At 51.1% G+C, this 12,460-nt stretch overlaps 1 protein-coding gene across 1 annotated transcript; it reads left to right on the top strand.

Moving 5' to 3' along the window:
• The first annotated feature begins 371 nt into the window (after positions 1-371).
• EOMES (eomesodermin) lies at positions 372-5,397 on the top strand. Its single transcript, XM_072851442.1, has 6 exons — positions 372-1,219; positions 1,571-1,725; positions 2,044-2,165; positions 2,666-2,824; positions 2,915-2,976; positions 3,589-5,397. The coding sequence occupies exons 1-6, from the start codon at positions 471-473 to the stop codon at positions 4,322-4,324; spliced, it is 1,983 nt and encodes a 660-aa protein (XP_072707543.1). The 5' UTR covers positions 372-470; the 3' UTR covers positions 4,325-5,397.
• Positions 5,398-12,460: the final 7,063 nt, after the last annotated feature.

Here is a 12,460-nt window from a genome sequence, read left to right on the forward strand (position 1 = left end):
GATCCTCCCCTCCCTGCCCGAGCGGCTCTGCGCCCGGGAGGACGGTGACACCTCGGCAAAAGGCCTTTTTTTGGGGGGAGGGGAAGCCGGGCCCTCCACTGCGGCCACCGCGGGGTGATGCGGGCGCTCCCCTCCCTCCGAGCGGCGCGGGGGCACGGGGCGGGCCGGAGCCCCTCCGGCAGCCGGCTGTGGGAAGGGGGGCTGGGGAGGGGGACACACACCAGAGTCACAGGTGACTTGTTCCAATTAGTAGCTGTCTAATTAAATTAGTGTCACGCGGCCCAGCCAATGGGCCGGCGGGGGTGGAGGGCGGCGATGAGACAGCCCGGCGCAAGCCCCTCCCCGGCGGCCCGAGGAGCCCGGCGCGCCGGTATAAATCGCCTCGGCGGAGCCCCGCCGCAGCGCTGCGCGGCCGAGGGTCGGGGTCCTCACCGGGCCGTGTGGGCGCTCCGCCGCACCGCCCACCGAGGATGCAGCTGGGCGAGCCGCTGCTGGCGGCGGCGGGGGCCCTGCCGGGCGCCCCCTTCTACCCGCTGGAGGGCGGCGGGCGCGGCGCCGGAGCGGGAGCCGGGGCGGGCGCTGGCGGCGGGTCCCGCGGGCCGCCCCGGCCGGGCTCGCCGCCGCGCCTCGACCTGGACAAGACGCCCAAGAAGTTCGGGGCGGCCCCCGCCGTGCTGGGCGAGGCGGAGGCGGGCGAGCCGCCCTTCGCCGCCCCCAAGCCAGACGGCCGCAAGGCCACCCCCTGCGGGGAGGAGGAGCTGCCCGCGGCCGCCGCCGCCCGCTACTCCATGGACAGCCTCAGCCCCGAGCGCTACTACCTGCAGTCCCCCGGGCCGCCGGGGGCCGAGCTGGGGGGGCCCTGCGCCCTCTTCCCCTACCCGCCGGCGGCGCAGCACGGCGCCGTCTACCAGCCGCCCGGCGGGCCGCGCTACCCCTACGGCTCGGTGCTGTCGCCGAGCGGCTTCGCGGGCGCCGTCTGCCCGCCCGGCGGCCGGACGCAGTTCGGCGGCGGCGGCGGGTACCAGTACGGGCAGGCGGCGGCCGGCGGACCCCTCTACGGCCCTTACCCGGCGGCGTCGGGCTCCTGCGGCGGGCTGGGGGCGCTGGCGGTGCCGGCCGCCGGCCCGGGGCTGCGGGCGCAGGTCTTCCTCTGCAACCGGCCCCTCTGGCTCAAGTTCCACCGGCACCAGACGGAGATGATCATCACCAAGCAGGGCCGGTAAGCCGGCGAGGGGTGGGCCGAAACGGAGGGAACGGGGGGGGGGGGGGGCGTCCGGGGCCGCTCCCCCGGGAAGGGGGAGGGGGCGCTCACGCGGGCGGGTACGCGCCCTCCCCATCGGTGGTGCCGCCGGCCCGGGGATCCTTTCCCCGAAAAGCGGCTCTCCAGTTTCCCCACACTAGGCGGCCGGGAGATGAGGCGGGGGTCGGTTGGGGCTCGCCGCCTGCCTTCTTGGTCTCCTCGGGGCCGGGACGGACGGGGCACCCCGCGGCCCGCTCCGGCTGCCGCCAGAGCGGGCGCCCCGTGCCCTGGCCCGCCTCGCATGCCGTGTGCTTCTCCTCCCCTCCCCAGGAGGATGTTTCCTTTCCTGAGCTTTAACATCACTGGCCTCAACCCCACGGCCCACTACAACGTCTTCGTGGAGGTGGTGTTGGCGGACCCCAATCACTGGCGTTTCCAGGGGGGCAAGTGGGTGACCTGCGGCAAAGCCGACAACAACATGCAAGGTAGGTGCGGGTTCTCCGCGGTCTCCCCGCTGCCTTCCCCCGTGGGTCGGCTTCCCAGAAAGGGTTCCCGCTTCACCCTCTCTGCAGCGGCTTCCCCACCCCCGGCATCCCGCTGCGGGCAGAGCTACGCTTTTGAAGGCGTTTTGCAACTTTATTTCCTTCCCACGCACGCCGCGTTGTATGTGGCTTTGCGGGAGAGGGGACATCGCGGGACCCGAGGTGCTTCCCGGGCGCTGCCGCCCGCCCTGCCCCGCGGCTGCCGGCGGTGGAACGAAGGGTCTGTGCCCGGCGGCCGCTTTACTGGCTTCTCTTCCCCAGGCAACAAGGTGTACGTTCACCCCGAGTCGCCCAACACCGGCGCTCACTGGATGAGGCAGGAGATTTCTTTCGGGAAGCTGAAGTTAACGAACAATAAAGGTGCTAACAACAACAACGCGCAGGTAAATGGGGGAAGGAGGGCAGGCTTGGGGGCGGGGGGGGGAGGCTCTTGGTGGCTCAGCCAGGGGAGCCCTGGGGTTTTGGGGCTTTCCAACATTTAATCGAGCCACTAGATCACTGTTCTTGTGACTTGTTCCCTTCTTGAACTGGATAATAGATCTTGTTTTCTTTTCTAATTGTCTTCGTAAGGAGAAGCAATGTCAGAAATAGATGTGCAGATTTCTTTGTTTGTAGCCAATATTATCTATCTCTGTAGTTGCTTAAGAAGTGGGAGTGTAGCTGATAGCTCTTGATTTCCTGTATTTACAGATTTTAGCATATTAGTAACCTAGTGAAACAGGGCTACAGGCTGTGAATCATCTCTTGTTAACAGTTAAAATTGCTCTGTTCCTGCATCAAAAGATTACCATTTACAAAAAGAAAACTTCAGGCTATAAAATAGATCTTTTAATGTTAGATGGAGTTTGTCCAAAGATCTTGTCTCTTCTATGGTTCCTTTTAGATGATAGTACTGCAATCTCTACACAAGTACCAGCCCCGGCTTCACATTGCAGAAGTGACTGAAGATGGTGTTGAAGATCTGAATGATTCCTCAAAGACTCAAACATTTATTTTCCCTGAAACGCAGTTCATAGCAGTTACAGCATACCAAAACACTGATGTAAGCATGGATGTATAAAATGAGAATTAAGAATAAAATTGTCTTGTGGGTTCAACATCTCATTTTACTATATTCTGCTTTCACTTTTAGATTACCCAGCTCAAAATTGACCATAATCCTTTTGCAAAAGGCTTCAGAGACAACTATGACTCGTAAGTACACTTCTGTTTTCTCTTGCAGCTGTCTGTGTCTAGGAGGCATGATTCTGGCCTCAAACGTGTGTGGAAGAGTTTGTTTTTAGAAGTTATTCCGTTATTCAGAAGTAGTAATACTTGTACTGGCAGCTTTGCTAGCTGATATGCTCCTTTCAAATACACTAAATGTCTGTCTAGAAACATTAAATGTCTGTTGGAATAGTTACTGTATTGTCTTGATGACCTGTCTTCCAGCAGGTTTCTGAATTTTGGTAGAAAACTTGTACTGGCAGAACCTAGCTGGCCTGCAGATTGTGGAGATACTTGATACACTACTGCCAGAGCAGGCAGCTTCAAATTGTCAGCAGAAGACTTTCCTAATGCTCACTTTCTACCATCAAATGGCCTTTGAAAAACTGGAGCTGTGTGTATATATATGTACACACAATATACTCCTTTAGGAAAAACAACTCCTAAATCAGATAAAAATGAACAGTCATCCAGTTAAACCTAGTTGTGATTTTAATTAAGAAATAACTTGGCTTCTTCCCATTTGTGTTTTTTGTGTTGTCTTACTATCATACTGGAATTGTAAAGAACAACACTCAGTATTTCTCTTTTATGTTGTAGCATGTACACAGCTTCAGAAAATGACAGATTAACTCCATCTCCCACGGATTCTCCTAGATCCCACCAGATCGTCCCTGGCGCCCGATACAGTGTGCAACCGTTCTTCCAAGAACAGTTTGTCAACAACCTGCCTCCAGCCAGGTTTTACAATGGTGAGAGAACCGTCCCTCAGACAAACGGCTTGCTCTCCCCGCAGCAGAATGAAGAGGTGGCCAGCCCTCCTCAGCGGTGGTTTGTTACGCCTGTACAGCAGCCCAGTGCCAACAAACTGGACATGAACTCCTATGAGACGGAGTATTCTCCTAGCACCTTGCTCCCTTACGGCATTAAATCCCTCCCCCTTCAGACATCCCATGCTCTGGGATACTACCCCGACCCGACACTTCCATCCATGGCAGGCTGGGGGAGCAGGGGCTCTTACCAGAGAAAAATGACAACAGGATTACCCTGGACCTCCAGAGCAAGTCCTCCAGGTTTCTCCGAAGACCATCTTTCCAAGGAGAAGGTGAAAGAAGAAATCGGCTCATCCTGGATAGAGACTCCACCCTCCATAAAGTCTCTAGATTCAAATGATTCTGGGGTCTACACGGGTGCTTGTAAGAGAAGACGGCTCTCCCCTAGCACTTCCAGCAATGAAAATTCCCCGACTATGAAATGCGAGGATGTTAATGCTGAGGACTATAGCAAAGACACTTCAAAAGGCATGGGCTACTACGCATTCTATACTAGTTCTTAAAGCATCCTTTTATTCCAATTGGCTAATTTTTTTCAGGGTGGCCTTGGTTTTTTTTGCATTACAATTGCCAAAAAGACTCTTGCCTTCCACCTTGAATTGTTGTGTGCAATTCTAAAGAAGGTGCCAAAGGTTTTTGACTGTTGCAGGTAATGAAGCAGGGAAAGAGCAAACTATGGTAGAATTCTTCCCCTCTTTTAGAAGGAACCACATGTGGAAGCTGTAAGCAGGAGCCTAGATATTTACAATGTGGCTTATTTATTGGAGACACTAAAGTGTACAGTTAGGCTTGGCTCAGAGGCCTGATCAAATCTATGCACTCCTGAGCAAGGAAATTAGCGGGGTAGGATCCCAAATTTAATTTTCTTCCCTGCCTGCCCCTCTGATAAAAGGGGGCTGGGTTGCAGGGAGCTGCACAAATACTATGTTCTGCTTCACACTGAGCTGGCTTCTTCAACCCTTGTCTGCAGCAGAGTTGGATATCACTCAGCTAAGGCTTTCTTTGGCAGAAGACAGCCAAAATAAGGCCTCCTTCCCAGGAATGATTTTTGACTTGAAGGTCTTGTTGCGAACAATGGGGTTACAATGACCAAATCTGACTTTTCTTAGTTTAGAATTTGCATTAAAAAAAACATGCCTCCATTCTGAAAGCCTAACCTTTATTGAGGTGGCCAAAAACAAAGTGTACAGTTGTGTTTTGTCTAGGTACACTGTAGAGTATTGTGGAATAATATATAAATAGTTGACCTATAGCTGTAAATCAGAAGGACCTCCGGTGGTGCTTTGAAGTTCAAAAGGCTTTTTTTTTTGGTTAATCAAACTTAGCATATGGAGCATTGCAAAGAACATAAGAGATTTCTATTTACATGTACGTAAAGTGACTTTTTCAGCTGCCCTGTACAAAACTGGAAGTGATGTAACTTACCCACTCTTCTTGCCTATAGTTTCAGCCATTTTAAACTGATCAGCCCTAGAGCACTGGCACACAAACTTCTCCCAACAAAACTTGGTTCTGTTTTCTTTTTCTATGTACATAGTAGTAATTTTTAATAAATGTGGTGGTGCCAGGGATAAGAGCGGGGGTGGCTCTCTGCCTTTTCTTTGCCTCCATCATGTGCCCTAGGTGGGGGGAGGAGGAGGGAGCCCCCTCCTTGAGGTGCTGCATGCCTAAGGAAGGGGGGCTGAGATGTCTCTAAATTGAACCATCTCTTGCAAGGTTTCTCCTTGCTGCTTTATCCCTTGTACTGTGCTCATCTGGACGCTTTTTACTTTTTTTTTGTTATATCTTCTCGTGGTTTGCCCCGGTTCTCCTGTGCATCCCCCCAAGCTCCGACCCCACTGCTTGGTCCAAAAATCCGACGGTGCCTCTTCTCCCGTGATACCTCTCTTCTGCAGGGCTGCGGGAGGCGAGGTGTGAGCGCAGCCCTCCTCCCGGGGAGTGACTTGTGAACTCGGCTCGGCTGCCCCGGCAGCAGCGGGGCTGCCCCGGCCGGCCCCTGCCCCCCCCCCCCGCTTCCCGGAACACGGTAGGAAATTCCCCTGCCCGCTTATCTGGGGAGAAAGCCCCTCCTGGCAGAGCAATTGAATCCCAGCTGCCGCGGCAGCAGGACCTTTCCTGAGGATATGCAGGCAGTAATGGGATTAAACTGTTAGCGATGCCCGGCTGCAAACAAAATAAACCAGGGGCTCAGGCCGGGGCCCGCCCCGGAGGAGGTAACGCGATCGGGGGGCACTGGCAGCGCCCCCCCCCCCTCCTCCGGAGCGGAGAGCGGCGGATTTCCGAGGAGATTTCGATCAGCTCTTCGCTTCTCGATGCGAGGCGAGGCTCTGCGCGTTGGCAAGAGAAGTAAATCGGTGTCCCAGCAGCTCTCCCCCTGCGCAAGGAGTCAGAGCCGATTTGGGACAGAAGGGGACTCGCGGTAATTTTTAAGTGACCGGGGACGGATTTTTTTTTTTTCTTTTTTCCCCTATTTTTTTTCCTCTAAGTGGGGGATACCCCCTCCCGGAAAAGCCCCCTGGAAAGGCAGGCTGTCCCCCGTTTCCAGCCGGCGGTGCGGTGGCATGCCGGCCGCACCTCGCTCGCCCTTCCCGGCCTGCGAACACCCGCGATAGAGCGCTCAGGAGCGCGATTCCGCTGTGGTGTGTTACTAAAAGCTGTATATTTTTGCACCGCACAGTTAAAAAGAACTTAATACTTGTGAAAAGTCCTCACACTGTTTGATAGAAACATAAGTGCCTGGCTGGCCCCAATTAACACCTTGTGATTATAACGCATTCCTAAAATGGGGTGTCAGACGCCAAATTGTGAATAAAGGTATCTAATTAATCTTCATAGGATGACACTGATAAACAACTCTATATTTAAATGAAGATCAAGGAACTGAATGCTTCTTATTTGTTTACATTAACAGAAGATAAAGTTAACTACCCTTGCACTTTGCTTCGTAATGTGATTTACTGAGACAAACAGCAGGCTCCCGGAGGAGAGCCCTGCCTCGCCTCGGCGGGCTTTTTATCACGGGTTTGGAGAGCGGGGGCGACCCCGAGGATGACTGCCCCTTCCTCCGCAGCCGCTGCGCTGATACCCGTGGGCAAGGCAGCTTTGCGGGCGGAAAATGCTGTAAGGAAACGTGCGCCCGTCGTCCCCGTCCCTGCGATTTCGGTAGCTCTCGCATGAAAACTGCGTGCGACTTTGACACGGGGATGGGAGGGTAGGTAGAGTCTAGAGAAAAAAATAAAGAAAAATAGTTATTTACATTGTGGCGGTGCTGCGCAGTGAGAGGTGAACGGTGAAGCTGCAAAACCTAGTTCTCAGTTGAGGAAAATCCGGACTGTTGGCTGAAGTCCGCCCGCTTCTGCTTCGCTCCGTGCGGGCAAAGCGCTGCCGGCCCTGCCCGCCCCGGGGGCTCCGCTCCTTCTCGCCCGGCCCGCGGGCCCCGTGAAACGGGGGTACACCGGTGTAACCATTTGAGGCCGTTCCCCGCGAATTAACGATTTCCTGGGATATTTCCCCGCTGAGCCGAGGGAGCGGTTCCTTGGTCTGCGTGCGTAACATTTATTTGTTTGTAACAGCGTGGACGCCCGGCGGGTCAATAGCTGCAGCGGAGACGGGCTCGTCCCAGGACGGGGGTGACCGCTCCTCAGCAAAGACTTTGTTTTCTGGGGGGTTTTTTTCGTTAAAGCAGACCCGACAGCTCATCACTTCTCCCGCCTGTGCTTTTTGCAGCGGCACGTCGGGAGCAAACGTCTGATTTTTTTTTTTTTTTCCTCAACGAAACTTCGTCCCTCGCTGCTCGCCCCAAACTGTATCGGCGGTACTTCACCCCCGGGCGGGAAAACGAAACGACCCCGAAACCCTTCTTCTTCCGACGGCGTCTCCCCGACCCCGTCGGGAGAAAGGGGTCCCTTTCCCGGGGCGGCGGTCTAGGCGTTCCGAGGAAGACGGAGCAGGTATTTTTCGGTGTGTTTTCTCTTCGAGTAATGTGATGGGGTTTTACTTTCGGTCTGAATTTCTGCTCCCACCTTCCTCAACGCCGCCTTTTCGCCAGCTGCTCGCTTGTTTCCACCTCCTCCTCTTTGCGGGGAGCGCGGCGTTAACGGAGGGGGGCTTTCCCCGGAGCGGTTATTTTTTGCCACTGCGGCCGCCTTCCCCTCAGGGCCGCCTCAGCGCGGCGGGGGACCGGCTCCGCCGCGCTGAGGCGGCCCTGAGGGGAGAGCGGCGGCGGCCGAGGCGGGAATAGGCCCCCGATGGCTCCTGCAGTACCGTTACGCTTCAGAAATGCCCTTTCCCACCGGGACTACCGGCTAGGGATGCCGGGGGAGCCGGCGATGATCGGCCGTGGGGCCCCTGCCCTGGGGAGAAAATGGCGCCCAGGGCGTTGAAGAGGGGATGGGGCCTGTCGGCACTTGTGTCGTGCCTGTCCACCCCTTGAAATTGGGTTTTGCCACCATCGGTGGTATTATGATGATGATGTCACTGTTTGCCCCACATTTTTTGGTACACGAAAGCCTAATGCCCCACTCCCTTGAGGTATCCATAGCCCACTCCTCCCCTTCCAAAATCTCCATAGCCCTGTTCATAATAATATGACTATGGCTAATATAAATATTAATCTAATCCTTACTGGAAGGATTTTAGTGCTTGCTGGATATCACAAATAGGTAATCCAGGGGAGAATGACATTAGGCTGAAAGTGCGGAGTGCAAAATATGATTTGAATAAAATGATAGGGTGGTATCTAATATTTCCTTTAGGGACTACTATACTCTGAGCTGTCACAACCGATTGTGTAAATAGACGAGACTGAGGAATGTGATCCTAATCATATTGATGAAACATTCATCTGAAAGACCGAGCACAACCAGAAGGGACTCACTAGGAATACAATTAAATCCTAATCTGGGGAGGAGGAATCCTCTGAAGGCTTTCCTCTAACCTGCCACCCTGTCCCCCCTTTTCATTTTGGAGTAAAAATGCAGAAGAGGAAGAGGAAATAAAGGAGAGATGGAGTGCTGGTGGTTTGTCTGCCCAAAGGACTGCATTAACACAGGGAGTGCTGGGCAGGAAGGAGGTAAATCTCCAGTCCTGACCCTGTGGATAATAATAAACAAAGGCCTAACTTTACTCACAGGGGTAACTACCTGCCTGCAGCGGGTTTCTGTCTGTGAGTGGTGTTAATCAGGTGCAGGAGGCCTGTGTGTCTGGAGGAAGAGTCCTTCTCTCACCTGGGCTTCGACCATCAGCTCAGTCCCAGGCTTGTGAGCAAAATGTAGTCTTCTGTCTGTTGTATGCCATTTAGTTTCCATCTGCAGCAGGGAACTGATTTCTTGCTGATAATATTTATTAGCAAAGGGGTTATTTTCCAGCCTCCCACCAGCTGGTTCCTGTCTGCCCCTCATCACCATGGTCTCAGACTGCCTTTCAATAGTGTAGTGCATTGGGTGAAATGGCATCAGGCAGTTTGTCCTCCCTGCAAGTGGTGATAATCCCCTCCGATCATGAAAGAAATAGGTTAGCAGCTGCTATAAGGGGACCAACCTATCTCGACCATTGTCCCCCAAGAGGTGGCCTGAGAAGATGGATGGGACAAGACTCCAGTTGTGGTTCCTGTAACAGTAGTAAAACCAGGCTGACTGCTTTTCATCACTTCTTGCTTTTGGGGAAGGTGTCAAACAGGTGCATTTTCCTAATGCATACCACCTTTTGGCTTATACCACTAAAATGAATTCAAGCTATGAATACCTGCATTTATATGATGATATTTAAAGCTTGAAAAGCAGCCTGTCTTCTTCATCCTGCCACTGTTTAAAGTCAGGCTTCCTTTGAGTGTTCAAGACCCAAATCTGATCTGATGTTTTTAGAGCTTTTTCAAAGTAGCCAGTCTTTTCTCAGCAAGCTCAGGCAGAGAGCAAGATGAGTTCCTTCTGCCTGGAGTGTTCTCCATGGAAAGAAAGGCCCCAAAGACAACGTTCAGTTCTCTTTTAGTGGGGCATGATGTCTGTAAATGAGGGAGGATGTGTGGAGTGGGACATCAGTTAACATCTGTAGCAGGAGCTCCGTGTAAGTCCATATTCTCTGCTGCTGAAGTATGAGCTCTGCAGATTTATGGTTTACAGAAGGACTCTTACGGTTGAAGTAGGCACTACTAAAGTGGTTGTAACGTAAAGTGGTATCATTTTAACAGGTCTGGGGATAAAACTTCATGTTAGGGTTCATCTGTGCTGTGATTGTGTATACTGAGGGCAAAGGAGTCAGTTTTGTTATGACTGTTCCTTGGTTTTCTTACAGCAGGGTTAGGTTTTTGTAGTGTAGATAGGGCACTAATTGTTAAACTTAATGCAACAGTTATAATCCCATTTGTCCATAAAGCAATACGGTCTCTGTAATTGATTGGCATGGTTGCAAATTTCTTTGAGGAAGAAAACAATCCATCTTTATTTTTAACATAAACTCTTTCCTATAGGAAAATTCTAGACTAGACTAATCCTAGACTGTTCGTATATGAATAGCAAGTGTACTTAGCTATCTGTTTTTAGGGTCTTCTGTCTTCCTGTTCAATAAATTGGTAGCAGTGCTCTGGCTGTTCTTCTGGGGAGAGGAATTCTTTGGAAACTAATTGGTTTGTAATGTGTTGGTGCTTGCTTGTTCTTAGTGACAGGTTCTCAATAGCAGAAACGTTACTTCTTTCTTCTCCTTACTTCCTATGCTGAGTAACAATATAAGAACATGATATTCCTGCCCTAATGAAGGTCTGTTTTAGGCAAGGAGAGCTCTTAAACTGATGCTTCAGAGGTCATGTCAATGCAAAGAAGAATTTTCAGGAGCTATTCATAATAGCAGGTAAATTTTACCCTATCTCTTACTCCAGATAGGACAGACAAAGCCTCACCTGTGTAGCCTAGTCTCCACTGATATATCAAGTACCTTATTTTCCTGTATCTTTGTGTTTTATGTCTCAAGATTATTGTTAACCCAGCTCTTCTGTTACTTCTTTCAGTGAAGGCAGGATTCTGCTTTGCTGCCTTTACATTGCAACTCCTTTGCAGGATCATTTGAGAGGAAAGATTAGGAGAATTTCTTTTTTTGGGTGGAAATGTCTTTGATCCAGAAGAAAAATTATGGCAAAATCTGTGACATTTGAATGGTTTTGATTTTACTCACAGGAAGAGTACTGTACCTAAAGTTTGTGACAGCAATGATCTGAATAGCAGATAAATCTGCATTGTAAAGCTCCATCTCAAATGTGCAATATATTTCTCTACTTGATCTGCTTAAATTATATGTACATAATAAACCTCTGGAAATGTCTGCTGTCAGGATGGGCCAGTGAGTAAGGGTAGTGGATTTGAAGTGAAGAATTGGGTTATTTTTCAGTCAGATCAGTTCTCTAATTCAGTTCACTGTGCAGCAGCAGAAATGCTTCTGCTGTCACTGAGCAGAAAGAAGAAACAGAGCAGAATGTAAGAATGAAAAACTTACATATTCCTGCCAGGGATGCTGGTGACTGCTTTCATCAGTTTAAGCAGTACTACTCGTGATTTTATTATTATTATTATTTTTTTTTCCCCACAATAACAGCACATGACAGCTAATGCCTGGATGGTGAAGTCAGTACCCGAAGTTGTGGCCAGTTTAGGTACCAGTCTTCAAAAGCATTTAAGGAGCTTGGTATAAATGCCCTGTCTGGAAAATGGTGAGTGGACTTTCTGATCGGATAGAGATGCCACAGCAGTACAATCAGAACATTTAGGTAGCTGTGGGAGTACGGTGAAGCATAGGTTTACAGCACTTCTCGTACCCCACAAGAGCTGTCCATGGGCACGCGCTTGCTCCATAGTTTACTTTGTAGTCCCCTGCCTATGGTTAGGTCTAGCGCTTCCCTGATTTCAACCATGGGAAGAGAAAGCCATTCCCATAGGTATTAGAAAACACAAGCTCCCTGTTTTTGCTGTGCTGCAAAAGGCTTAATCATTACGTAGTATAATGGAACATGTGTAATAGCCCGAATGCAGTTTCAGCTCACAAAAATTGTGATTATGATGTGGGTTCAGTTCTTGTTTCTGACATTTGCCATTGAGTGAGAATCCTTAGGGAGATGCAATTCCCCAGGAAATGGCCTGAAATATCAGGAGTTCCAGGGCAGTGTCTTTGATCAGCAGCTGCAGGAGGGATGCTCTGTGGCAGGCTACTTTCTGTTTCATGTTTGGAGTGATTATGTAGAGGAACAAGGAGTGTGTTTGGCTCTAGTACACTACAGTACACAAGAAATGAAGAAACAAACAAAAAGCATTGAGGTATTTTACCAGAGAGTTAAAAAAACAAACCCCACAACCATTGATGGGATTGCTCTGAACTGTGGGGTGACAACTGATTTCTGCTAGACTGGACTGTGGGTGGTTTTGGTAAGTGGCTAAGGTAGTTGCCATGCTTCCCCCTGCTCTGAGTTGTACTAAGTGTTTGTAGGGGAGCATGGAGAATACAAGATGAGAGGCAATGCCCTTCTGGTGTTTTCTCAACCTACCCAGGGACTGGAGATTAAAAAAAAAAGAAAACACGGATCTCTTTTCTTGTTGGTGGGGTATTCTCCAAACCAGGAGTTGCAGGGAGAGCCAAAGCAGCAGCAAACAAGGCAAATTGTG

Source organism: Ciconia boyciana, chromosome 2, assembly GCF_034638445.1.
Source record: "Ciconia boyciana chromosome 2, ASM3463844v1, whole genome shotgun sequence".
NCBI classification, from domain to species: domain Eukaryota; kingdom Metazoa; phylum Chordata; class Aves; order Ciconiiformes; family Ciconiidae; genus Ciconia; species Ciconia boyciana.

Coding starts and splice junctions, on each gene's coding strand:
- EOMES (XM_072851442.1), top strand. CDS start 471: ATGCAGCTGGGCGAGCCGCTGCTGGCGGCGGCGGGGGCCCTGCCGGGC. Junction 1,726..2,043: donor AGCCGACAACAACATGCAAG/GTAGGTGCGGGT, acceptor TCTCTTCCCCAG/GCAACAAGGTGTACGTTCAC. Junction 2,977..3,588: donor TTCAGAGACAACTATGACTC/GTAAGTACACTT, acceptor TTTATGTTGTAG/CATGTACACAGCTTCAGAAA.